The sequence below is a fragment of the Gopherus evgoodei genome, chromosome 10 (genome assembly GCF_007399415.2).
Source record: "Gopherus evgoodei ecotype Sinaloan lineage chromosome 10, rGopEvg1_v1.p, whole genome shotgun sequence".
In the NCBI taxonomy this organism is placed as follows: Eukaryota; Metazoa; Chordata; order Testudines; family Testudinidae; genus Gopherus; species Gopherus evgoodei.
In genome coordinates this window covers 20628024-20652271 of record NC_044331.1, presented here as the reverse complement: position 1 = coordinate 20652271, position 24248 = coordinate 20628024, and the positions used below count along the sequence as shown (strand labels likewise).

Here is a 24248-nt window from a genome sequence, read left to right as displayed (position 1 = left end):
TGCGTGAGCCACTTTGCTGGGCTCCAGTAAGAGCATTACAACCCCCTGCCCTAGCCCTAACCCCCTAGCTGAACTGAACAGGGGCCCAGACTTGTTGGGCCTGAAGGGGCAATTCTGGGGCCTAACTAAGTTCCTAGGACTCAAGTGGCCTGTTTCTCATGGGGGGAGGAGGCATATACACGGATGAGGCCTGGTCCAAAATCAACGCCAGCCCACCCCCCAAGCCATTCTCTGCCTCCCCTGGCCCCCAAAGGGAATGGGGAGCCAAACCTGTCCTGTCACTGCACCCAGAGAAGGCGGAAGCCTCTCAGAGGGGCTGAGGCGGAGACACGCACAGAGGGGGCCCCCGCGCCAGAGAACCCCATTGCGCCCCAGACCTCACCAGGTCATAGTCCTCTTCATCATCGCACATGAAATCATCCTCCATGTCAGACATCTTGGCCGGAGGACGGGCGGGGGGAGGGGAAGGATGGGGTAGGGGGCGGGGACGAGAGACCGGAGCCAGCCCCCTTCTCCCACAAGCCTCCGCGGCTTCTGCCCAATGTGACTCCGCTCAGCTAGGAACCGAAATTTCGTTCTCCCCCGCTAGCCCCGCCCGTGGAGACACGGCGCTGAATAGCGGGTACACCGCGCTGCAATCCCAAGAGCGGCTGCCGCTCCCTTAGCAACGGGGCAGGGCAACGGCTTGGGCCCGGTTTTTCTCGGCACCGCTCCCCTCAAGCCCCGCGCCGGAAAGCCTGAGGGCCCGACGGGACAGCGTCGCTTCCCTGCTAAAAGAAGCGGGGCCCATGGGGCAGCACTGTCCCCCCGCACACTCTGTAAAGGGGGGTGGGTACTAGGCCCGTGCGGGGCGCCGCGCTTCTCCCGTAGATCGGTAGGGCACATGGGGCAGCGCTCTCCCCCAGTGCAATCGGGAGGAGCCTTAAGAAGAGGTCTGCCCCCCCCTTCCATGTACATCAGTGGAGCCCGTAGAGACAATACTTCTGTCCCCCGTTGCGTCACTGGAGCACATCATTGGGGCCCCTCTTGGGGAGCACCGTTTCTCCGGAGACATGAACAGGGCCTTGCAACAGGGCTGTGCCAAATGTGCATGAATGTAGGACCATGAAACGCAGAAAAACTTGTTCTGGGGTCAGCTGTACTAGTTCTACATCCATATGTCATTGTTTTCTCTCGAGTTGCTCCTAATTTACATTGGGGTGAGAGCAGAATGAGACCCAGAGTTCCCATGCTCTAAAACTACCTGCTATACATTGATGAGGCAAATCAGTTACCCCAGGCTGGGGATTCAAACTACTGCCCTCTTCAAAATCTCTGAAAATAATAATGCAAAATGCCTTATGTATATTAATTGATTAATCAATAGTAAGAGGCTAGTTCCTGTTCTTTTATTTTGTTTGCTTCTTATAGAATCATTGAACTGGAAGGGACCTGGAGAGGTCATCTAGTCCTGTCCCCTGCACTCAAGGCAGGACTAAGTTTTATCTAGACCGGGGTAGGCAACCTATGGCACGCGTGCTAAAGGCGGCACGCAAGCTGATTTTCAGCAGCACTCACACTGCCTGGGTCCTGGTCACTGGTCTGGGGGGCTCTGCATTTTAATTTAATTTTAAATGAAGCCTCTTAAACATTTTAAAAACCTTATTTACTTTACATACAACAATAGTTACGTTATATATTATAGACATAGAAAGAGACCTTCTAAAAATGTTAAAATGTATTACTGGCACGCGAAACCTTAAATTAGAGTGACTAAATGAAGACTTGGCACACCACTTCTGAAAGGTTGCTAACCCCGGATCTAGACCATCCCTGACAGGTGTTTGTCCAACCTGCTCTTAAAAATCCCCAATGATGGAGATTCTACAACCTCCCTAGGCAATTTATTCCAGTGCTTTACCACTCTGACAGGAAGTTTTTCCTAATGTCCAACCTAAACCGCCTTTGTACAATTTAAGCCCATTGCTTCTTGTCCTATCCTCAGAGGTTAAGAAGAACAATTTTTCTTCCTCCTCCTTGTACCAAACTTTTATGTACTTGAAAACTGTTCTCATGTCCTCTCTCAGTCTTCTCTTTTCCAGACTAAACAAACCCAGTTTTTTCAATTTTCTCTCATAAGTCATGTTTTCTAGACCTTTAATCATTTTTATTGCTCTTCTCTGGACTTTCTCCAATTTGTCTACATCTTTCCTGAAATGTGGCGCATATTTAGCTTGTGATCCACTATGACCCCCGGATCCCTTTCCGCAGTACTTCCTAGGCAGTCATTTCCCATTTTGTATGTGTGCAACTGATTGTTCCTTCCTAAGTGGAGTACTTTGCATTTATCCTTATTGAATTTCATCCTATTTACTTCAGACCATTTCTCCAGTTTGTCCAGATCATTTTGAATTGTAATCCTATCTTCCAAAGCACTTGCAACCCCTCCCAGCTTGGTATTGTCTGCAAACTTTATAAGTGTACTCTCTATGCCATTATCTAAATCGTTGATGAAGATATTGGACCATATCTACCGCTTCCCCACATCCACAAGGCTCGTTCTCCTGTCAAAGAAAGCTATCAGGTTGGTGTGACATGATTTGTTCTTGATAAATCCCCCATAATGCTTTCTTCTACTGACCAGGGAAGCAGACATTCTGCTAGTGCCTTTTCTGCCCCCTCCACACTACATTCTAAAAGCTAACTTATCCTTTTTTGTTATTTGTTATAATGGCAAGAGTGTACTAGATGGTTCCTGGAATGGCAGATCCAAGCAGCACCCTCCAATTCCCAACAGGACAGGTTGTTTGAAAACAGCAACTGCTTCCATGTAGCCACCAAGTAATACCAGCAGCCTTGCCAACTAGAGTCTATTTCCTCTTTGTGTGAATCAAGAGGAGGGAATAGACCTCAAAATGTATTTGACAAGTTGTAGTACAAAGTCAAACAAAGCACTGAATCACACATTTGCATCACAGTGTAAAGTGTATGATCTTTTGAAAGATTATTGGTGAAATACAGGATAATATATTGACTTAATATAAGGTGAAGAACATTAGGAAGCACACAAAGGCTGTTCTTTAAATAAAAGACAAATACCATGCTAATACATAATAGTGAGAAGAAGGGAAATTGCTTGATATGCCTGTATTGTGTATTTCATTACAATAACCCCATTCCCTTTTATATATGCTCTTCTTTACATAATTTACACCTCTTGATCAACAGATCTGTAGTCATATTTCCATATGTTCCAAATTTCATATGTCCAGGGCCTATTGTTCTGGAACTTTTCCTCCCTTAGCTTATTCAAAAGGACTTGTGGCGTAATTGATAATTATTTATGTTATTTCAGTTGGTATGTGGTCCTTGGTTTTGTATTGCTTGTGGGGTGTTTTATGAATCTGTTCCTGCTCTGGAATTTAATCTGGGATGTTGCCATCTTATTTTGATTTATGATTTAGCTCATTCTTGATAATGTGCCGATGCCTTCAGGCATGGATGCCTAGAAATTAAAGGTTAATAGTATTATAATGTGCTGACTGGTGTATGTATATTACTGACCTCTGTTTGACAAACTCAGAACTGCACAATGGTATTCATAGATCCTGATATTTCTAGTTATACTGTTGCTTAAATGCTAGAGATCTGAGTCCACTTGGAGAAGGTGACCTTGAATTCTCTCCTTCTGCAACCAGGTAATTCCCAGATGGCCGTGGATTTGGTTTGGTACATATGATCTGCTGGTTACTTCCTGCTCTTTCCCAGCAGGCAGGATTGTCATTAGATTTATGTTTTGTGCAATATTAAGCAACATCTTTTCTATTACTTCAGAGATAAAAACTCTTTGATTTGGACAGAGCTGTCTGCATGCAAGGACACAAAGCACTCTTATGAAGACAAATGTAGGGTTTTGTCTGTTTGACTTTTAGAAACAGCCACTTACTTAGGTTCCTAAGTTTCTGGCAGCTCTTCAGGCCACCACCTTTTCATTGTACATGTCCTTCCTGGCTGGTTAAGGCCCAAGCTGCAGCTGAGGGTAAGATAACTGTTTTCACATCTGCACATGATATAAAGAATGAGATCTTTTCGTTTGGATGTCGATCTTGCTACACTTATCCATATCTTTTGTCTGTTGAGACTAGATTACTGTAATGCATGCTGCTTGAGGCTACAGCTTAAACCACTTAAGTCAGTGCAGAATATGACTATCCACTTATTAAGATCATAATGAGAGCTCATAAAACCAGTGCTCCTCTGTAAACTACACTGTCTCTTTTTAGGTTGAATTCAATATGTTTATCTTGACCTTTAAAGCCTTAAATGATCTGGAACCAGACTACTTGAGAGTGTGGTTCTTCTTACGCAATATTGCAACAACTAAAAATGCAAGATTGACCTTGAAAAAAAACTGACTCACATAAATCCAATCCTGGAGATTTACAACTTCTTTGTGAGTGCACTGTGCAATACCTCAAGGTATATACCTTGAGGATGTAGAACTGAGCACATACCAGGGTTTACTCCTGTCCTAATTGCCAGATATAAAAAATACCAACAAATGTTCCAAAGAGATCCTTTCTCGGAAAACACTATCACAGCAGGGACAGCCCTAACTAACAAGCTTCAAGAAGAAAGGCAACAGAAATGGAAAGAATTGATTGAAGGAACGTCAACAGGAAGCATGGTTGACCATTCGTGAGTTGAATAATGATCCAAAGAAAGTAGAGCAATACCACAACATCACAGCCAATCTGGTAACACATCAGCTTCTGTTCAATGGGAAGGCTTCAGCAAACAGCCTAAATATTAATTATACAGCAAACTGATCTGGAAGAAGATCATTTCAACACACCATACACAATAGATGAACTCAATGCCAGAATAAGTCACTTGAAGAACTGCAAAGCAGTTGGACTCAAAGATATATGCATGGAGCAGATTAAGCATTTTGGTCCTGCAACCAAGTTATGGGTATTATGCCTATGAATTAGAATACCTAAGTTATGGTGATGAGCCTATATAATAGCTCTATTGAAGCCAGGGAAGGATGCATCTGACCCAAAGAACATGTGGCCAATATCACTTCTATGCCTAGAGCCTTGCAAATCCACGGATATCTGCATTTGCAGATATCCGCAGACCATTTTTGAGAATTGCTGATTGGATGCAGATACAAATTTTGTATCCGCACAGGCCTCTGTCTATGCCACCTCTTTAAACTTTACCAACACCTCAATCTCCTCTGACTTCAGACTGAACAGCATCTAATATCTGAACAAGCTGGATTTAGATCAGGAAAGTCCTGCACTGGCCAAATATTAAATATTAACCAGCATATAGAAAATGGATTTGAGAGAGGGATGATAACAGGCACTGTGTTCGTAGACCATTCAGCGCCATACAATACAGTCAACCACCAAAACTTGCTTGCCAAAGTCTACGATATGACACAACTACCACCAAGTGCAGCTTGTCCGATCTCTTCTGGAGAACAGACATTTTTAGTAGAACTGTGCAAGAAATGGAGCCACGGGAGATCAGGGCCAGGGCTTCCATTTAGGTGACCTAGGCGGTTGCCTAGGGCACCAGGATTTGTGGGGGGTGGCATTTTGCCATCCTCGGTGGCAATTCGGCGGCGAGGGGTCCTTCCACGCTCTGGGTCTTCGGCGGCAGTTGTGCGGCGGGTCCTTCACTTACTCCGGGACCCACCGCTGAAATGACCCGAAGACCGGGCGTGCGGAAGTACCCCCCCGCTGCAGAATTACTGCCAACGACCGTGGGCCTGGAAGGATCCCCACCTAGGGCGCCAAAAACCCTGACGCTGCTCCTGCTGGAGATGACAATGAAATAGCCTCCCTCAGGGCAGTGTGTTAGCACCAATCCTGACCAGTGACCAGCCCATACAAAGCAATACAAGGAGCTTTATATATGCCATAGTCTATGCATCATGTCACAGAAGATGGACTTTGCTACTGTCAAGAATAGAATGATGTGCACTGAGCAACTTCCCAACTTATTACAATAAGCACCAGCTTTGTGCTAACCCAGCCAAGACACAGGTGATAGCCTTTCACCTGCGCCATCGAGAAGCCAAATGGAAACTCAATATCACCTAGGATGGAATCCCACTGGCTAATCACCTGAAACCTGTCTACCTGGAGATGATGTTGGACCGGATACTTGCCTTCAAAGAACATGTAAAGACGATGAAAGGAAAAGTTAGTGCCCGTAACAACATCCTCCAAAAGTTGGTCACCTCAAAGTGGGGAGACAATTCAGCTACTTTGGGAACCACTGCTATTGCTTTGTTCTATTTCATAGCAAAGTATGCATGCCCAGTGTGGGAATGAAATTAGACCCTGTTCTAAACTACAGTTGTTGTGGAATATCAGGATGTCTAAAGCCAACACCAAAGGATAGCCTCTACTTACAACATCTTCAAGGCACAATTGATGTTATGGAATGGAAGACTATGCAAGTTGGATGCACTGAAATAGATCTGGAATCCCAGGAGGTCCTTCCCAGAGGTTCAAGTGGGGCTACTCTAATGGCCCAAATATGTGAATATGGTGAGGTGCAAACTATGAAGCATCTGCTCGTTTGCCGACTCTTTGGGGTGACCTGTACAAAGGAGGACCTTGCTGCAGTGATGGAAAGAGCTATTGCTTGTGCACAGTTCTGGAAAAACATCTAATTTGTGACAAGGACGTGAGAAGAAGCAGAAGTGCAACACTGGAATTCACTTATCCTTTTGGTCTGCCAGAGCCCAGGTTTGTCAACCTTCTGAGCAAACTGGAAGGCCCTCATGCCTACTGCACAGTTAGAGAAGGGGTGGAAGGAAGATTGGATAGTTTGTGGATGACTGATGTGAAGAGGGGTTTGTTGTTATTCACCAGAGGGGTTAGGCCACACTGTAGACATTTGAATGACACTATATAATACTATCTATGTTAGGGCACTTATAGTCTTGTCGGATAGGTACCTTTTGGATTTTATGGATTGCTATAGTAGGATAAAATAACAAATAATAACAGCTATCAGCCTCTTGCTGAACAAATCAGTTACTCCAAATAACCGGAGTCACTATTCTGATGGACAATAGGGTGCCATAGGAAAGTGTGTGTGTGGGGGGGAATCCAGCACACCATGGAAACACCCACAAATACAAACCCTCAGAATAAAAAACCCAGCACCTTCAGGATAAGGCGTTTTGCTTCCTCTGTTAATGTTTATTTTGTGTTTTCACTGCACGGGTTTGCTGTGGGGGAGAGATCTGGGACTGACCTTGTTCGTGGCCCTTGTTCAGAGGAGACATGGAGTCATGCTTCCCTTTTCTGCAATTACATTGTATGTTATTAAGGCACAGAGCTGTCAGTCCTCGTTCGCTGGGAGAGAGACCCTCTCCTTGGGAACTGATTTGCTTTGTCTTTCACTGAGATCTTACACATCATTGGTGCAGACATTTAAAAAAAAACCCCTCCTCCTCTCCTATTGTCACATCAACCTCAAACAACGTCCTGCTGTGGGCAGGAGCCAGGGCGCAAAGCCAGACACACAGGTGGAGAGGCGCCGGTGCTCAGGCGCTTGTCCGAACGCTGCCGGATGGATGTCTGGGCAGGGGCTTGCTCAGCACAAGCCCTGCCCAGAGCGCCCGGACTTGGGCGGGGAGGAGGCAGGGCTCCCCCGCAGCCCGGAAGGAACGGAGACGTTTCCTTGTCCCGTGATAGCAGCCTACGGTCCCGGCTGCAGGCAACCCGCCGCTGCCTCTGCCTCTGCCGCCCCGCGAGGCCGAGGATGGCCTCGGACGCCCCCGCCACCCTCCCAGTCCAGCTGGCGGAGCAGCCCAGGTGGGTGGGTGTATGGCCTGGAGCCGGGCCCGTTCGGAGAGCCGGGGCCCGGCCTGCAAGCTGGGCAAGGGGCTGCCGCATCCAGGGGCCGCGGCACTAGCCGGTGCTGATGCTGGCCGCGGGCTGCAAAGCGGCTGCGTCTCCCCGGAGCTTTGCCGGGCAGTGGCCGGTGCTGGGAGCGCAGCGGCCTCCCCAGTGCGGGCTGTGTCCGGTCTCTCGTCTGTCCCGCAGTGACGGCAAGTGCCGCTGAAGGGCGCCAGATCCAGGCCCTGGACCCTGAAGCCTTTCATTTGTTCCCAGAAGGGTGGTCGGCCTCTAGGCGTTGATGCTGGAACTAGAATGGGGTGGTGGGGGGGTTGCTGCACCCCCTGGCTTGAAGTGGTTTCCACTATATACAGGGTTTACAGTTTGGTTCAATGGCTCGCAGCACCCCCACTATACACACTGTTCCAGCACCACTGCTGGTAAGCACAAGCAGCCACTTGGGGAGCTACCCTGACTCTGATTTCCCTAACCAGCCCTTCCCCCAGAGTGGGAGGAAAGTCACAGTTAGTGTGACCAGGCACCCTCAAACTGCTGCTAGCCAGCCAGATGGAAAGGGAGACTGTGCAATCCATCATCTCTTTGGGAGACTCTGGCAGCAGAGCCACCAGTCCAGATCCCTCCCCCACTTCCAGATGGGAGAATAGAGGGGGAGGAAACTCATAACCAGTTCAGGTTTCCCCATCCCCTCTTCTGCTATGGCAGTGGGATGGCAACCCAGTCCTTGATCTTTCTGTCCCTCCCCCCTCCAAGCTCCAATCTGGTCATCCCTAGGAATTCTGAACATTGTGAAGCCAACCCAAAAGGCAGTGAAAATTTACTCCACATCACCTTCCTTTTCAATATTCCTTAACAGAAGAGTGGCCACCTCTCTCCATGCCCCTGTGTCTAAGGCCTGCTCTGTTTGGAAGTGTTATTAGGAAAGCTAAATCTCATTGTGCAGCAGAAGAATGCATGGGCAAGTCCCGTAAACCTCTGTACTTATGTTAGCATTCAGAGAAGAGGTGTGTTCTAAATTGTTCTTCCTCCAGTCAGATTACACTGTATTTCACTTAATTTTAATTCACATATAAAGGCCATTGTTTTCAAATTTGCCTGTGCAAAGCTGAGTTGTGTTGCTCAGCAACTCTGAAAAATCAGATCTGATTTAGATACCTAAATGAAACACCCATGTTTCAACATTTTGGCCAAAGTCTACAAATAGATGAGACTATTCTTGCTTACAAAACACATCTTGGGGTGTGTCTACTCTTAAAATGCTGCTGCGGTGCGGTAGTGCTTCAGTGTAGATATTACCTATGCTGGCTGGAGGGAATCTTCCTTCGCATAGGTAGTCCACCTCACTGAGAGGTGGAAGAATTCTTCTGTTGAGCTAGCACTGTCTACACAGGGTCTTAGGTAGGCTTAACTATGGGGCTCAAGGGGGTGGATTTTTCATATTCCTGACTGATGTAGATAAACCGACTTAATTTTCTAGTGTAGACCAGGCCCCTGAGAATAAATTAGTCAGTACAAATCAATCCCAGTTACCTGTTGTTCTTAGGGTATGTCTACACTGCACTTTCTTCATTAAAACTTGTGTTGCTCACAGGTGTGAAAAAACCACCCCCTGAATGACAAAAGTGTTAACAATGAAAAGCACGGGTGTGGGCAGAGCTTTGTCAGTGGGAGATGGTCTCCCGGCGATGAAGCTACCATTCATCCCTCGTTGGGGGTGATTTTATTTTGTCGCCAGGTGAGCTCTCTCCCAGTGACAAAGAGCATCTTCACTGCGTATCTTACAATGGCATGGCTGTAGCACCACACCCGCACCATTGTAAGGTACGCCGTGTAGACATAGCCTTAGACACCAGTACCACTATAAAAATAGCTCTAAGCCAAAGAGACATTCTGGATACAGACACACAAGGAAATACAAGCTTCTCACATTAACATAATTTCTAGCATTCTGCCAGCAAATTTCCCCATGGACAGTAGCATATTTGCAAGAGGCATTGTCATGATTATGATCCAGAAAAGGGATTGTGGAATGAGATGGCAAAATTTGCAGATGACAACAGAAAGATAGGCTAGTCAAGACTAGAGAAAAGTGTGAAGAAATTTAAGACATAGACGTGGGAAAATGAGAACATTTGGAGATATAATAGGATAATATTTTTCTTCAAGGCATAACCAACCACCAGCTGAAGAGGGATAGGAAAACTCTTTCCTTCTGGACACACTATCTATCAGGAGGTTTCTTGCATATCCCTCCAAAGTATCAGGTACTGCCCACTTTCAAGACGGAGTACTGGATTAGATTGACCACTGGTCTAATCTAGCATGGCAATTCCTATGTTTTTATTTGTAAGCAATTAAAGTGCAGAAAGGTCTAATAAATAATTCACAACAGTTGGCGGCATCCTGTACAGCTTTATGACTAGAGAATTCTTGATTTGCTAAAATATTTAAAATATAGATCAAGACAATGGTACAAAGTTTACAAAAGGATACAAACTAAAGTTAATCTAATATGAAGTGTCATGACATTTTTTTTTTCATTTCTACTCCTGCTCGCTTTTTGCATTGACTAAGTTTTAAGCTCCAGTCTAGGGCATCCTTCCAGAGCATGCTACAGCATTTGTTCGTAGGAGAGGGGCTACAAAATACACTGAATTGGCTAGGTGCCTGGGAGCCACCCATTTCCTCAGAAACCGAAAGGTTTTTGAAGCAGCAGTGTAATAGCCATTTCATGGCATTATGTTTAAAGATTGTTTCTCCTTTATCCTTACTTGATGTCTTGCACTTCAGCTTTTTTAATTTGCTGCTGCCATTAAAGAAAGTTAACGGGCTGATTTGTAACCAACATTGCTTCAAAGCTGTTTTGATGTGACTCACTATTGTGTCAGTAATTACAGCTGCTTGTGCTACACTAAAGCCTGGTCCACACTACACAGTTAAATCGATTTAAACAGCATTAAATCAATTTAACGCTGTACCCGTCCACACTACAAGGCACTTTAAATCAATTTTAAGGGCTCTTAAAATTAATTTCTGTACTCCTCCCCAATGAGAGGAGTAACTCTAAAATCGATATTACTATATCGATTTAGGGTTAGTGTGGACGGAAATCGAAGTTATTGGTCTCATTCTTTTACTGTAGCTACCCAGAGTGCACCGCTCCGGAAATCAATGGTAGCCTAGGACCATGGACGCACACCACTGAATTAATGTGCCCTAGGGTGGACGCATAAAATTGATTTTATAATATTGGTTTTATAAAACCGGTTTTAGTAATTTCGATTTTATGCTGTAGTGTAGACGTAGCCTAGGATAATGACTTAGCCCCTTCTCACCCTCCATCCACCCACTCACTGTCCTTGGTGTGATACTCAGGGAATCACTTGTTTACAAACACAGGAAGTGAGCTAGCATTCTTCACAGTCTTATAAAACAGTGGTTTTTCAATTCTTTATTTCCAATGAAACTTTCGTGCTATGAGGTAAAATCAGAGGAAAATTTGAGAAAACCATTTGGGACAGTTGATGGAACACTGTACAGAAGGTATTGGCTGTATAAGTCATGGGGGAAAGGCTGATGCTTAAGACATGGTATTTATATTTTTTTGCATACATGTATTTGTACATAATTATATATTCAGAAATTGGTTTTATTACTTTGATTTTTGTCAGTTTGACTCCAGACCTATCTCCAACTAAAACCCACAAATCCATAGCAGTAATATCTCTACGGGCTCCACTCTTATGGAAGGGTAGCATATGCAATTTTGGAAAAACAGCTGATTTGACTGTGGTTTAGCACAACATGAAATTAAAGTTTGGCAGGGGGATTGTTGTATGGTGTTTAGAGCAGAAGGCCTAGAGTCAGGACTCCAGGGTTCAGTTCCTGCCACTCACTTGTTTGGTGACCATGGGCAAGCTGCTTAACATCTCTTTGGCTCAGTTTTCTCACCTGTAAAATGGGAATAAATATACTTACCTCACATAGGTGTTGGGAGATTTAATTAAAAAATTGTAAAATACTTGGAAATGCTCAGATGGAAGGTGCTATAGAAGTGCAAAGTATTATTTAATCCAATATTTCTATGAAATAGTAACTTTCCTTTCTTTCTACCATTTTCCTAATGTCTGATCTTCTCTATGCCACAATAACTTCTTTCTAAAAGTTGCTGGGAGACCAATGCCTAAATTTTCAAAACTTGCTACTGATTCTGGATATTTTAGTTTTTGACAAATTTAAGACACATTAAAGTGCCCTGATTTTCAGAAAGGCAGGGCACCTAGCTTCTGAAAATCACCTCCCTTTTAGGGATTTTTAAGTTGGGTGTCCAAACATTGATGTTGCTTTTGAAAATGTAGGAATTATCACACTGTCTGGAGTGGTTCATGACCGTGAGTGCCAACCTCAGGACAGACTGTCAAGAAGCAGGGAAGAGATCCCAAACTGGTTGCATGTTCCATAATTAGATTTCACCAACCCAATAACAAGTGTGAACTCCTGAAACATTATAACAGTCTTAACATGGAGTCACAGACAGTCCCTTTCAGCATTCCAGTCTATCTTGCCACCCAGGCAAGCTGGACTTAGGCGTGGTCTACACTAGAGAGGTCAACGTAAGACAGTTGCATAAGTGTCTACACTATAATCAGGGCTGGCGCTTCCATTAGGCGACCCTAGGCGGTTGCCTAGGGTGCCAGGATTCGGGGGACGGCATTTTGTGCGCTCCCCACAGGGCGCACGCAGGGCCAGTGCTTCCATTTAAGCGGCCTAGGCAATCACCTAGGGCGCCAGGATTATTGGTGGGCAGCATTTTGCCGGAGGGGGCGGCAGGCGGCTCCGGTGGAGCTGCCGCAGTCGTGCCTGCGGACGGTCGGCTGCTCCCGCGGCTCCGATGGACCTCCTGCAGGCACCACTGTGGCAGCTCCACCGGAGCCGCGGACCAGCGGACCCTCCGCAGGCACAACTGCAGCTGCTCCACTGGAGCCGCGGGACCAGGGCGCGGGGCGGTGAAATTGCCGTGCGCCTAGGGCACTAAAACCCCTAGCGCTGGTCCTGGGCGCACGGGAGCTTCCGGTTCCACTCCCGTCACGCCACCGAAGAAGGACCTTCTGCCGATGTGCCGTGGAAAACAGCGGCAGGCAATTGAGTAGCTCAATGACTGCCACTGTCGCCTGCGGCATTTCGGCAGAGGGTCCTTCTTCGGCGATGTGATGGGAGCGGAACCTGAAGCTGCCCCCCCAATTCTGCCTAGGGCACCAGAAACTCTGGTGCCGCTCCTGACTATAATGTCCTCCTGATGACTTAATGCACCTGCTACACCGATCTAATAACTACTCCACGTCCGCAAGAGGTGGAGTACTTAGGTCAGTGTAGTTGCTTACATCATCTGTTGCTGCCTTTGACATCCCGAGTTGGTGGGGATGTGCAGTGCTGGCAGAAGGAGGGTAATGTGATCATGAACAGCCAATTTCACAGGCACTAGCTTCTTCCGGGCCCCAGGGGTGCATGGATTTCCTGCGTTTTCCAATGTATTTCTTCTAAAGGATTCCAACCTGCCTTTCAGATTGCTGAAGCTGAAGAAGATATTTATTTCTAAATTTGGATCGGCTCCCAAGTTTTATGCTCGTGCACCAGGGCGAGTCAACTTAATAGGTAAAAGGAGAATATTATTTTCTTTAAATTTATGGCAAGTTCCAAACATACAACCTAACTGACTGTGTTCTTTTAATTTTTGGTCAAGGGGTGCCTGTGCTTGACATGAAGTCATAAATGGGAAGGAGAAAATATTACTTCATCAGCTTTTGACTGCATATTATTACAACCTGTAGTTCACATTAAGGTCACAATTTCAGGACAGCATCTTTATTAATGACATGCTTAATTTTATATTTTAAGTGCCATCTTGAATAGGGATGGACTTAAGGACATAAATGCTTTTCTGAATCAGTTTCTAAAAATGTCTTTCCTGGTCAGGTTTAGGGCTCATTTCCCTACCATGGTTTCTGCAGCTCAGTCTCAGGCAGGTCTGGGATGCAGTTGAAATTTGTAAGATGGTATCATGAAATTGACCCACATCTTTTCTCACCACCACAGTTCAAATCTTCAGACATGGTGATGCATCCTGGCACAGAGTACTACATTTTGATGAGAGCTGCCATAGTTTTCCCTCCCTTATTCTATACAAATTCCACACAGTTGAGCCCATAGAGATTAGAATAGTAGGTTGGTCTGGAGAGTAAATATTTCATACCTATTTTTTAAAATGTGGCTTCATTCTGGAGACACCCATTTTTATTTTATGATCATGCCCTGTCTGGAGTTCAGTTCGCTGTATAATAAGGCAGTCAGGCACCTTTCTCAGTAAAAGGGTTTTTGCTGTAGATCATGGCAAATACAGTGCAATAGAGCTCTCAGAGGGCCAGGTGATCTAGCGAATAGTGCACCCAGTATCGCCTCTAAGTACGAAGGCCCTTCTGTCCAGTTCCTTGCCTGAGGGTGGGTTTAGCTTCCCCTCAGGTTGCAGTGTCCTTGCCCTTTTCTTATCAGGGGGTGTGAGAGTGGAATGTGGCTTATGCCTCACCTGCAGCAGGGTAGGAGACCTTGGGCCTTCACACTGCACTGGCTCCCACGCAGAGCCCTATGAGATTCAACAGTGTCCAGCACCATGGAGTGCCCTCAGTTACCCTCTCTGGGTCACCTCCTACCATCTGTCTCTCCTCCAACGTGCCAATATAACATAACAAAAGAAAAGACAACTAAACCTTCAGTCCCAACTGGACTCAGCGGGCCGTTATTCCCCATAGGGAGGCTATTTCAGCACCTTTGTCCAGGAGCCTTCAGATTCTTCCTCCCCAGCCTCTCACTGACTGAGTTGCATTGCTCCTTTTTAAGCTTCCTCTCCAGCTGGAGCATGCTTTGCAGGTCTGGAGGGACAGGGCTATGTGGGGCCAGTATAATCCTTTAACCCCTTTGGGCCCACTGTGGGGGTTGTACACGCATCATGTACACATTTACAAACATTAATTAGCCTGCTGTGCAGTCAATTAAAATTTACACCTTGATGTTCTATGCACATCTGTCATGTAATATAATAGAAGTGGAGAACAGATGTTGCCTGAAAATTATTCCTAAGAGAGAAGGTACTTGCTATGTCCATTTTCTTTATTTTGTATGTTATGAACAATTGTATTAATGATGATTTAAATATTAGTATTTTCCTGAGAAAACTCCAGATATGGTCTGAAAAATGAATTCCTGCATAAGCCTTATGCCATGAGTGATGAATCATTCAGATAAGGCAGAAGTTGTCATGGGAAGGGGAATTATGTATTGCATTTATCTTTGTGGTATGCTAACCACAGGTGAAATGGAAATATTTTAACTTGCTTGTCTTGCCAATTTTACCAGTTACATATCAAGCACAAATAGTCTTCCTGCTCTTAACTGCCAGATAACAGTCCATCTATCACCGTGTAGTTTTGTTAAAGAACATAAAGATTTAAAAATAAATGAAGGTTACAGAAAACCATTATAGAAATGTAAAGCTTTGGTGCATTAGTATAAAATTTAAGAAGTGCAGAACAGTCTATTAGTTGGGATTTTAACAATAAGAGCTGTAAAGTGTATATTCAGAAATGATTGGCAGAAATTGTCTAGGACAGGGTTTCTTGAACAGGGGTCGCCGCTTGTGTAGGGAAAGTCCCTGGCGGGCCAGGCCGGACCAGTGTGTCTACCTGCCTCATCCGTATGTCCGGCCAATCGTGACTCCCACTGGCTGCGGATTGCTGCTCCGGATCAATGGGTGCAGCTGGAAGTGGAGGCCAGTAAGTCCTTTGGCCCCTGCCGCTTCCAGCAGCTCCCATTGGCCCGGAGCAGCGATCCATGGCCAGTTGGAGCTGCGATTGGCCGGACCTGCGGACAGGGCAGGTAAACACACCAGCCCGGCCCACCAGGGGCTTTCCCTACACAAGCGTCGACCCCTGTTTGAGAAACCCTGGTCTAGGACATGAAGCAATTCTGCACTCCTACACTAGCCATTAGAATCAAGGATGTTTCTTCTTTTGCTGCTGAGTCATAAATTCCAAAGCCTGAAGGGGCCTTTGTGATCATCTAGTCTGAACTTCTTTATTATACAAGCCATAGAACTTCCCTAAAATAATTCCTTAATTATAGCTTTTAAAAAAAATCCAATCTTGATTTCAATATTGCCGGTGATAGAGAATTCACCATGACCCTTGGTAAATTATTCCAGTGGTTAATTACTGTTAAAAATGTTCACCTTATTTCCAATCCAAATGCGTCTAGCTTCAATTTCAGCAATTGGATCATGTTATACCTTTCTCTCTGCTAGATTGAAGAGCTCATTATTAAATGTTTGTTCCCCATGTAAACAAGTCACCCCTTAACCTTCTCTTTGTTCAGCTAAATAGACTGAGTACCTTGAGTCTATCATTATAAGTCTGGTTCTCTAATCCTTTAAGCGTTCTCATGGCTATTCTCTTAACCCTCTCCAGTTGATGAACATCCTGCTTGAATTGTGGACATCAGAGCTGGACACAGTGTTTCAGCAGTAGTTGCACCAGTGCCAGAAGTAAAATAACCTCTCTACTCTGACTTGAGATTCCCCTGTTTATGCATCCCAAGATTGCATTAGTCCTTTTGGCCACAGCATCACACTGGGAGCTCATGTTCAAAAGATTATCTGCCATGACCCTCAATTTTTTTCAGAGTTACTGCTTCTCGCATCCTATAAGGATGGCATACATTCTTTGTTTCTAGATGTACACATTTATGTTTTGCTGAATTAAAACACATATTGTTTGCTTGTGCCAAGTTTGTCAAGCCATCCAGATCACTCTGTATTAGTGACCTGTCCTTTTCATTATTTACCACTCCCTCAATTTTTGTATCATTTTCAAACTTTATCAGTGATGATTTTATGTTTTCTTCCTGGTCACTGGTAAAAATGTCAAATGGCACAGGCCAAGAACAGATTACTGAAAGCCCCACTAGAAATACACCTACTTGATGATGATTCTCCGTAGACAATTATATTTTGAGATCTATCATTTAGCCAAATTTTAAACCATTTATATCATTCTACTTTTGTTTCCATCGAAATGTCATGTAGTACAAGTAAAACATCTTACAAAAGTCTATTATATTGTCTTTATCAAACAAACTTGTAATCTCATCAAAAAAAGATACCAGTTTAGTTTGACAGGATCTATTTTCCGTAAACCCATGTTGATTGGCATTATTTATATTACTCTCCTTTAATTCTTTATTAACTGAGTCCTGTATCAGCCACTCCGTTATCTTGCCCAGGATCAATGTCAGACTGACATGCTTATAATATTGGCACAACATTAGCTTTCTTCCAGTCTTCTGGAACTTCCCCAGTGTTCTAAGACTTACTGAAAATCAACATTAATGGTTCAGTGAGCTCCTGAGCCAGCTCTTTTACAATTCTTGGATGCAAGTTATCTGGATTTTAATGATTTTAAAATGTCTAACTTTAGTAGCTGCTGCTTAACAGCCTCCTGAGATACTAGTGGAATGAAAATAATTTTATCATCCTGTGAGGATACTATATTATCTGTTATTTTCCTAAATGCAGAACAGAAATATTTATTGAACACTTCTCCCTTTTCTGCATTATTATTAATAATTCTATCATTGCCATCTAGTAATGGACCAATACTATTGTCAGGATTCTTTTTGTCCCCAGTATACTTAAAGACTCCTTATTGTCCTTAACTCTGCTAGCCCCAGATTTCTCTGGGTGTTCCTTTGCTTCCCTTATCTGTTATCTACAATTCTTAGCTTCTGATTTTTATTCATGACTAACAACTTGCTTTAGTTATAGGTTTCATTATTGTTTTTTATCACTTTCTTCACTTTTCTTGTAATCTAGGTCATTTTTTTAAACCCATATGGCCTTCGTCCTCAATTGTGGGCTTTTGGGGCATCTAGTAAAGTGTTCTTAAACAAGGATTATTCCAAAATGCTGTTAATTTTCTGTTGCTATGTTGTTGTTTTCTAGGAGAACATATAGACTACTGTGGATATGCTGTGCTCCCTATGGCTATAGAGCAAGACATACTTATAGCTGTTGAACCTGTAAACACTGAAGTTGTCCAACTAGCCAATACAAACCCTTTGTACTTGTAAGTATTAATTAATATATTTCTTTTACTAATTTATAATGCACTCATCATCTAATTGCACCACAGTTGCAAGATAAAGTTATAAAAGCCAAGTTTACACCTATGTAAGTGTCTTCCGAAGTGCAGCATCTATATGCAGACAAATCCTCAAACGGCAGAGTGCCACCTACTGAAGCACCAACAATACTTCCTTTAGAAACCAGGTGCTGCTTGAAATATTCCCTTCCAGACACTGGTTCAATCTGACAGGCTCACGGCATGCGATGATATACTTAGAGATTAATTATATAAAATGGTATAGCAAAGGTGTGTGTGAATTTCTATAAATACTACAACAACAGTTTTCTCAGTGGTACAAAATCTAATCAGATGGAATGTCCCTGGTTCTATTTACACTATATATACTGTCTGAGAGGGTGAGGTTTACTACTTCTCTCCTCCACCTCTCTGTTCAGGTTTCCCCAGCACAACACGTCTCTCAGAAGGCTGCTTTGGCCTACAAAATTCAGAAACCTTTTCATTGCAGGTCTGACTGTTGAGAGGGAGGGATTCCAGAATTAAAATGGGCCTGTTGTTTAAGTTGATTACCACTCTCCTTACATTCGGATGCTACATGACTTCTAGGGCCATGTTATATTTGCAGGGGAAAAGCTGTTTTGATAGGTGCTGAATGAAGCAGTGACAGAAAATTTAAGCACTTTGACTAGACTGGTCTTTGAGCCAGGGCTTGGCACAGCAAATAAGAACTTAAATAGCCCCTTATTAAAACAAGTACAATTGAAACTAAACCTAGAATTATAGTTCTTGAATTAAAATACCATGCACAATCAATATATTTTTGTAGCTCTTTTGGCTTCTATTTGAACTCTCATGGTTTTGGCTTAGGAGAGCTTTCTGCATACAACAGACAGCATCTCCGCTTCACTGTGGCCCTCCTGGTTAAAAGCAAAAAGGAATATATCTTTCAACACTTTTGAGCATTTTGCTATCAACAATTGCCTTTGAGCTGCTGTGTCTTTTTTACCGATCTATCACAGAGCTAGAGTTTATGCATATGCTGAATGAAAGGCATGTGCCCTTTGCTAATGAGGGATAACCACAAGTCTCCATAGAGTTAGCCTTTCTTAGCTCAACCTTGACTTTACAGACTGCTGAAATGTTTCACAATGTTTCAAACCTGTTTCACCCTGGAGAGTTCATTTACACTTTTAGGAAAGTGATAACAGAACAAGTTGCAAAGAGTTACCTTTTCAGATCGTAAAAGCTTCTCTGCTGACAAGGTGTCCTTTGATATCAGTTGGACCAAAGGACTGTTCAAAAACTGTGAAACCTTTTGAGGTTTCACTAGTCTAATGCCACCATAGTAAAGAATATGAGGATAGAGACTATCTTGACCAAACTTCAAAGGAATTGGGGAAATACTACAGGATAATAGCCATCAGCTACGTATCTATCTCATGGCACAGTAGGAAAGCCTTGTATTCAGGAAATCAAAGAGTCATTAGTAAAGGGTTCCTAAACTTCAGATAACAGACTGAAGCTTCAGTAGACAAGGTGATGAAATCCTGCTGCAGAGAGCCAAATTGTCCAGAAGAAACAAGATTTAAATAGCATTTAAGAAAAACAAACAAACAAAAAAAAACCCTCAACCACATGGACATTTCTCACTGCATGAGCAAGCTCCTCTGTACTTTATATACAGATATATGAATTCTGGAGTCTAACTTTGCAGCAGAGGTTAATTTTCCCAAGCATTCTCTGACAGTATCATCATGGATTAAAGAGAGATAAAGAATGATTTGATCAATCCATGTCATAAACAGAAAAATTGCTAGTGAAATTGCTAGGTCAAATATATTGGACAGTGTGTGCATGAGTAAGGTGCCTTAGCTGTGCATGTGGCAAGGGCAGAAGTATGTGTCAATAAGCTGGCCGATTTGAGTGTGCCATGACAAACCTACTGAGCGTTCATTGTAACGCTTTTGTCCACACTGAGTATGTCTACACAGCATTTTGGAGCAAGTGGGAGCGAGCTGCTCAGCCGATGTCAACAGACATGGTCTGGCAGGGCTCATGCTACTGCTCTAAAAATAGCCCTATAGACACTGTTTTGAACTTGTGGCTTGGACTGGAGCTTGGGCTGCATTTTGGAGCAAACAGGAGGGAGTCTCCCAAGTCTGTTAACCCCATCTGAGAGACTCACTCTCACTTTCTCCAAAATGCTGTGTAGACTTGTCAGTCCTTCTATTTATATACATGGACTTCACTTTCCAGTATACTGTGCTTCCTTAAGTTTGAGTTTTAAAGGTGACCTGCAAATAAAACTCATAAGCTTCACTTTACCAATGAGGGGGAAATTCTGCTTCCTCCTCCTTGACTGCAGAGGTTCTTACCTGCACCTGAATCATTGTGGGGGGACGGTATTCTAATGCACTGTTTATGTGAACCAGGTGTCCTTCAATTTCCCCAGCTATGACAAAGCCAGTAGCAAGAGAATAGAGAAAAGAATAGTGGTTCTACTCCTGCAAGGTATCATAGACTTCAATGAGTGTTTAGGAAGCCGATCAACTTCTTAGAGACCCTCAGTACCTTGCAGTTTCAGGCTCAGACTGAGTATCCTCTAAATAAGAGTTTAGCTCTGTAACTGGTAAACTACAGAAATGCAAAAACCACTGCAGCTAAAACAAGGATCAAATTGCTCAAAAGAGTCCTAAGAAATGGTTTCAGTATTGATGTAATTTTCAGAGTAGCTTTAAAACGTCAAATCTTTGTAGCGTCATTGTTCATTTTACAAATAGGCTTCCCCCTTTTTATTTAAACTATATTGTATCAAGCTTGGCAAGGACTTATGCCTCTGTGACACTTAGCAAATAAAAAAAGCCAACTTCTCTTGTATTTCCCGTTTGAGGAGGTTTCAAAAATTAGCATTGTGCACTCTAAGACGTCATAATTTTCCTTTATCTCAACAGCCAGGAAATGTAACCACATAATTTTTACCGTTTTGCTTTGTCATATTAAGAATGAAAGGTACCAAAAAAATATGATAGATGTTTATTTTGGAGATAAATGGACTTAAAATCTACTTCCCATGACAGACAACAACAACTTAGACACACTGATTGTCATCTCTGTTTTTTGGGGGGCTTATCCAGAAAACAAATTTAAATGAACCCAGCAATGGCATGTTTCTTATCACTCCAGATAAACATTTTCTCTTCTGTTGTTCAGATAGCTTAGCTTTTTCTGTGTGTTCAAAAGTCATGAGTGATGGGGCTTTCACCTCTTCCTCTAAGAGACTATTCCACAATCTGATAGATCTCAAACTTGAATATTTTTCTGATATCCAGCCTGAATTTCCTCTATCTTAATCTCATCTCATTGCTTCTACTTAAACCCTCTGTACCACCCTAACTAACCACCCTCCCCATCTTGATGCTAACTGTCTACAAATATTTTAATGTTGCCTTTCTCACAAGGGCCCGTTAAATGGTACTGTTGTGTATAGTTGAGCTTGAAATCATAGCAGATTGTACATCATGTGGCATGCTATGTTGTTCCTTTTAATGTTAACCTTTCCAAAATGCTGTAAAGATTGAATTCAATTAATGTTGGACCTGAAGACACAAATGAAAAAATAAAGTTAGTGAATTCTGTGTATGAGAGCTGAAACTGTAACCTTGATTAGAACTAGGTCATACTTTCCAGACTAGAAATGCAGTGACCAAGTACAATGCTAGCAAAGACTCTGAAAATCTGGTGCCATTGCTGGGAATAGACTCTTCAAAGAGGGAGCAGAGCTCCTGCCACTGTTTCATGCCAGCCAGGAGACACAAAGAAGCTGTGCGGCTTTAACTGTACGGGTCTAGTTAAAGTGGTACAACCTCCCCTTTGTCGTTATATTAATATAAAGGTGTTTTATACCAATAATGGTGTTCCTCTGTGGCAGTGTTTCCCAAACTTGGGATGCCGCTTGTGTAGGGAAGGCCCCTGGCGGGCCGGGCTGGTTTGTTTACCTGCCGCATCCGCTGGTTCGGCCGATCGTGGCTCCCACTGGCCGTGGTTCACTGCTCCAGGCCAATGGGGGCTGCTGGAAGCAGTGCAGGCCAAGAGACACAAGGGATGGTTTAAAGAAATGACTTGGGAAAGGTGAGATTAAAGACATGGTGCAGAGGATACAAAGGGGTCTGCAGTATAAGGGGCACCTGTTCCAGCATGGAGAGTGCAAAACCCACCTTTGTTCTAATAGAAGAATGAAGAGGAACCTATGAGTTGAGACTCACTCCTCACAAGGGAGCATTGGACCCTTTGGATGCATGTTTTATAGTCCTGCCAGTACAGACTACACTTTATTTTATACACTACATGGTGCCATTTTCACTCTTGATGCAGACACCTAACTTCTAGCAGTGTTAATTGGAGTAGTGCACCTGTGTCAAGCCCCTTCTGCACTACTGATTAATTTTAAATTGATTCAATAGAGACTTTTGACCAAGTTATTTCCATTATGCTGCTTTAATTTTTATCTAATTTAGCAAAATACAGGAATATAATCCAAGATCTGTGTATTCCATGTTTCTGTAGCTGCAGAATTTGCTATGGAATTTGTTTTATCCACTTGCCACAGAATTATGGTTCTGAAACAAAATTTTCCTCTTTTAAGAAAATTGTACTTCTAGCCCTTACGGTTATGAAGGCAAACTTGAAAATGTGAGCTGCGTTTAAATCGATATAGTGTCTTCTTCCTGAGTCCTTAGACAGTATAAGTAGCAGAATTGTTCAGCTAATCCTGTATTGCCTTCCACACCTCCTCATTTTCCAACACCCCAATGGTACGTCTACACTGCATCTTGGAGTGAGACTTGAGCTAATGTGCTAAAAATAGCGGTATGAGTGTTGTGGCTTGGGCTCTCAAGCCAATCCAGTCCCCTAGGCTTGAGTGCCCATGCTTCAGTCTGAGTCACAGTATCCATATTGCTATTTTGAGCATACAGGCTCAAGTGCGACTAGCACAAGCCTATCTAGCATGAGTCACATAGGCTCACTCCCAGCTGGGGTATAGACATACTCTAACTGTGCCCCAAAATCTCCACCTTCCCTGTCACATCTTTGGTGATGCCATTAGGCATTGTACACACAAAAATCTGCAGCACATTGAAAACTGAAAGTGAGGGGAGCAGTGTAACTAAATTGAATTTAATATTGAAATATATAATTCAGGGTCTCTGTATTGATTTTGTGTTTCATATTCATATTTAGTTCATTAAAAACCTTTCATTTATTAACAGATATGAAACTGCTGCAGAGTTCAGGGTCTGTTGCAACATTTAGCTTCATTTTGCTGAGGGCCTTGGTTATAATCCACTTGGAACTATTTAAATAATGAAAATCTTAATACACATAGGTAGGGTGCTGTGCCAGGGTTCACACCAGCAGCAGCCTTTTGGCACTTTGCGGAAGGTCAGGGATGGGAGATGCTTCCAGCCACAGGGGTTGGGCGGGGCAGGTGAGGAATGAGCTAGCCCATATCTTTACAGAGCTCATCTCTTCTTCTTTGTCCCCAGCCTCCCTCCCTGTGGCTGGAAGCAGCTTGTCCCTTCCTGCCCGCACACTGTTGAAAGGCAGTTAACACCTCCAGGCTGCTGCTGGCCACCAACATAACCCTGCTGCCTCCTGTCCTGTCTCCTCTCTCCCACACCCCACTACAGCACAGGCAGGAAGGAATTAAGCCCTAAGGATGCATTGTGCACCAGGGAAGGTGCTTAGGGGATGGAGCATCCTCACGCCCCCTGGAGACAGGACCCAGGGTGGGGAAGGGTGGGGGGTAAAAAGGGTTCTAAGCACCTGTCCCGTGGGCTGCTGTGGAGCCTGCAGGTTTGGGGCTTGAACAGGCTGGGAAAGAGTTTAGCTGAGAGGAGGAGAGGCTTCCCCATGCCAGTGCTGCGTAGGGTGACCAGACATCCCGATAAAATCAGAAGCATCCCAATATTTAGGTGTTTGTCCCACATCCCGACCGATCTTTGGTCGGGATGCAATTTGTCCCCTATTTCGCTCAGCCGGCAGCACTCGCCTTTTTTTTCCCCGCTCTGCTGATGTTTTCTCCCTCTCATCTGGTCATCCTAGTGCTGCGTGGGGCTTTGGCACACGCGGGGCTCAGCTCCTCCTGGCCAGTGCCCTGAGCCGGAGAGTCTTGGACTGGCCCAGTCAGAGG

At 43.9% G+C, this 24248-nt stretch overlaps 2 protein-coding genes across 4 annotated transcripts in view; one reads left to right on the top strand and one right to left on the bottom strand.

The window, feature by feature from the left end:
• COPS2 (COP9 signalosome subunit 2) overlaps positions 1-479 on the bottom strand; it is a 40690-nt gene extending 40211 nt beyond the window's left edge. For both annotated transcript variants that reach the window (XM_030577659.1, XM_030577660.1), the window contains exon 1: positions 383-479. In XM_030577659.1, the coding sequence (XP_030433519.1) occupies positions 383-436 (54 nt within the window). In that variant the 5' untranslated portion in view covers positions 437-479. The remainder of the gene's footprint in view (positions 1-382) is intronic.
• Positions 480-7655: 7176 nt separating this feature from the next.
• Positions 7656-24248, top strand: part of GALK2 (galactokinase 2) — a 75534-nt gene continuing 58941 nt past the window's right edge. The window contains exons 1-3 of one of the 2 annotated variants that reach the window (XM_030577360.1): positions 7747-7829; positions 13435-13523; positions 17917-18040. In XM_030577360.1, the coding sequence (XP_030433220.1) occupies positions 7777-7829; positions 13435-13523; positions 17917-18040 (266 nt within the window). In that variant the 5' untranslated portion in view covers positions 7747-7776. Of the gene's footprint in view, positions 7830-13434; positions 13524-17916; positions 18041-24248 lie in introns of both variants that reach the window. The other variant, XM_030577359.1, reaches the window with a different exon arrangement.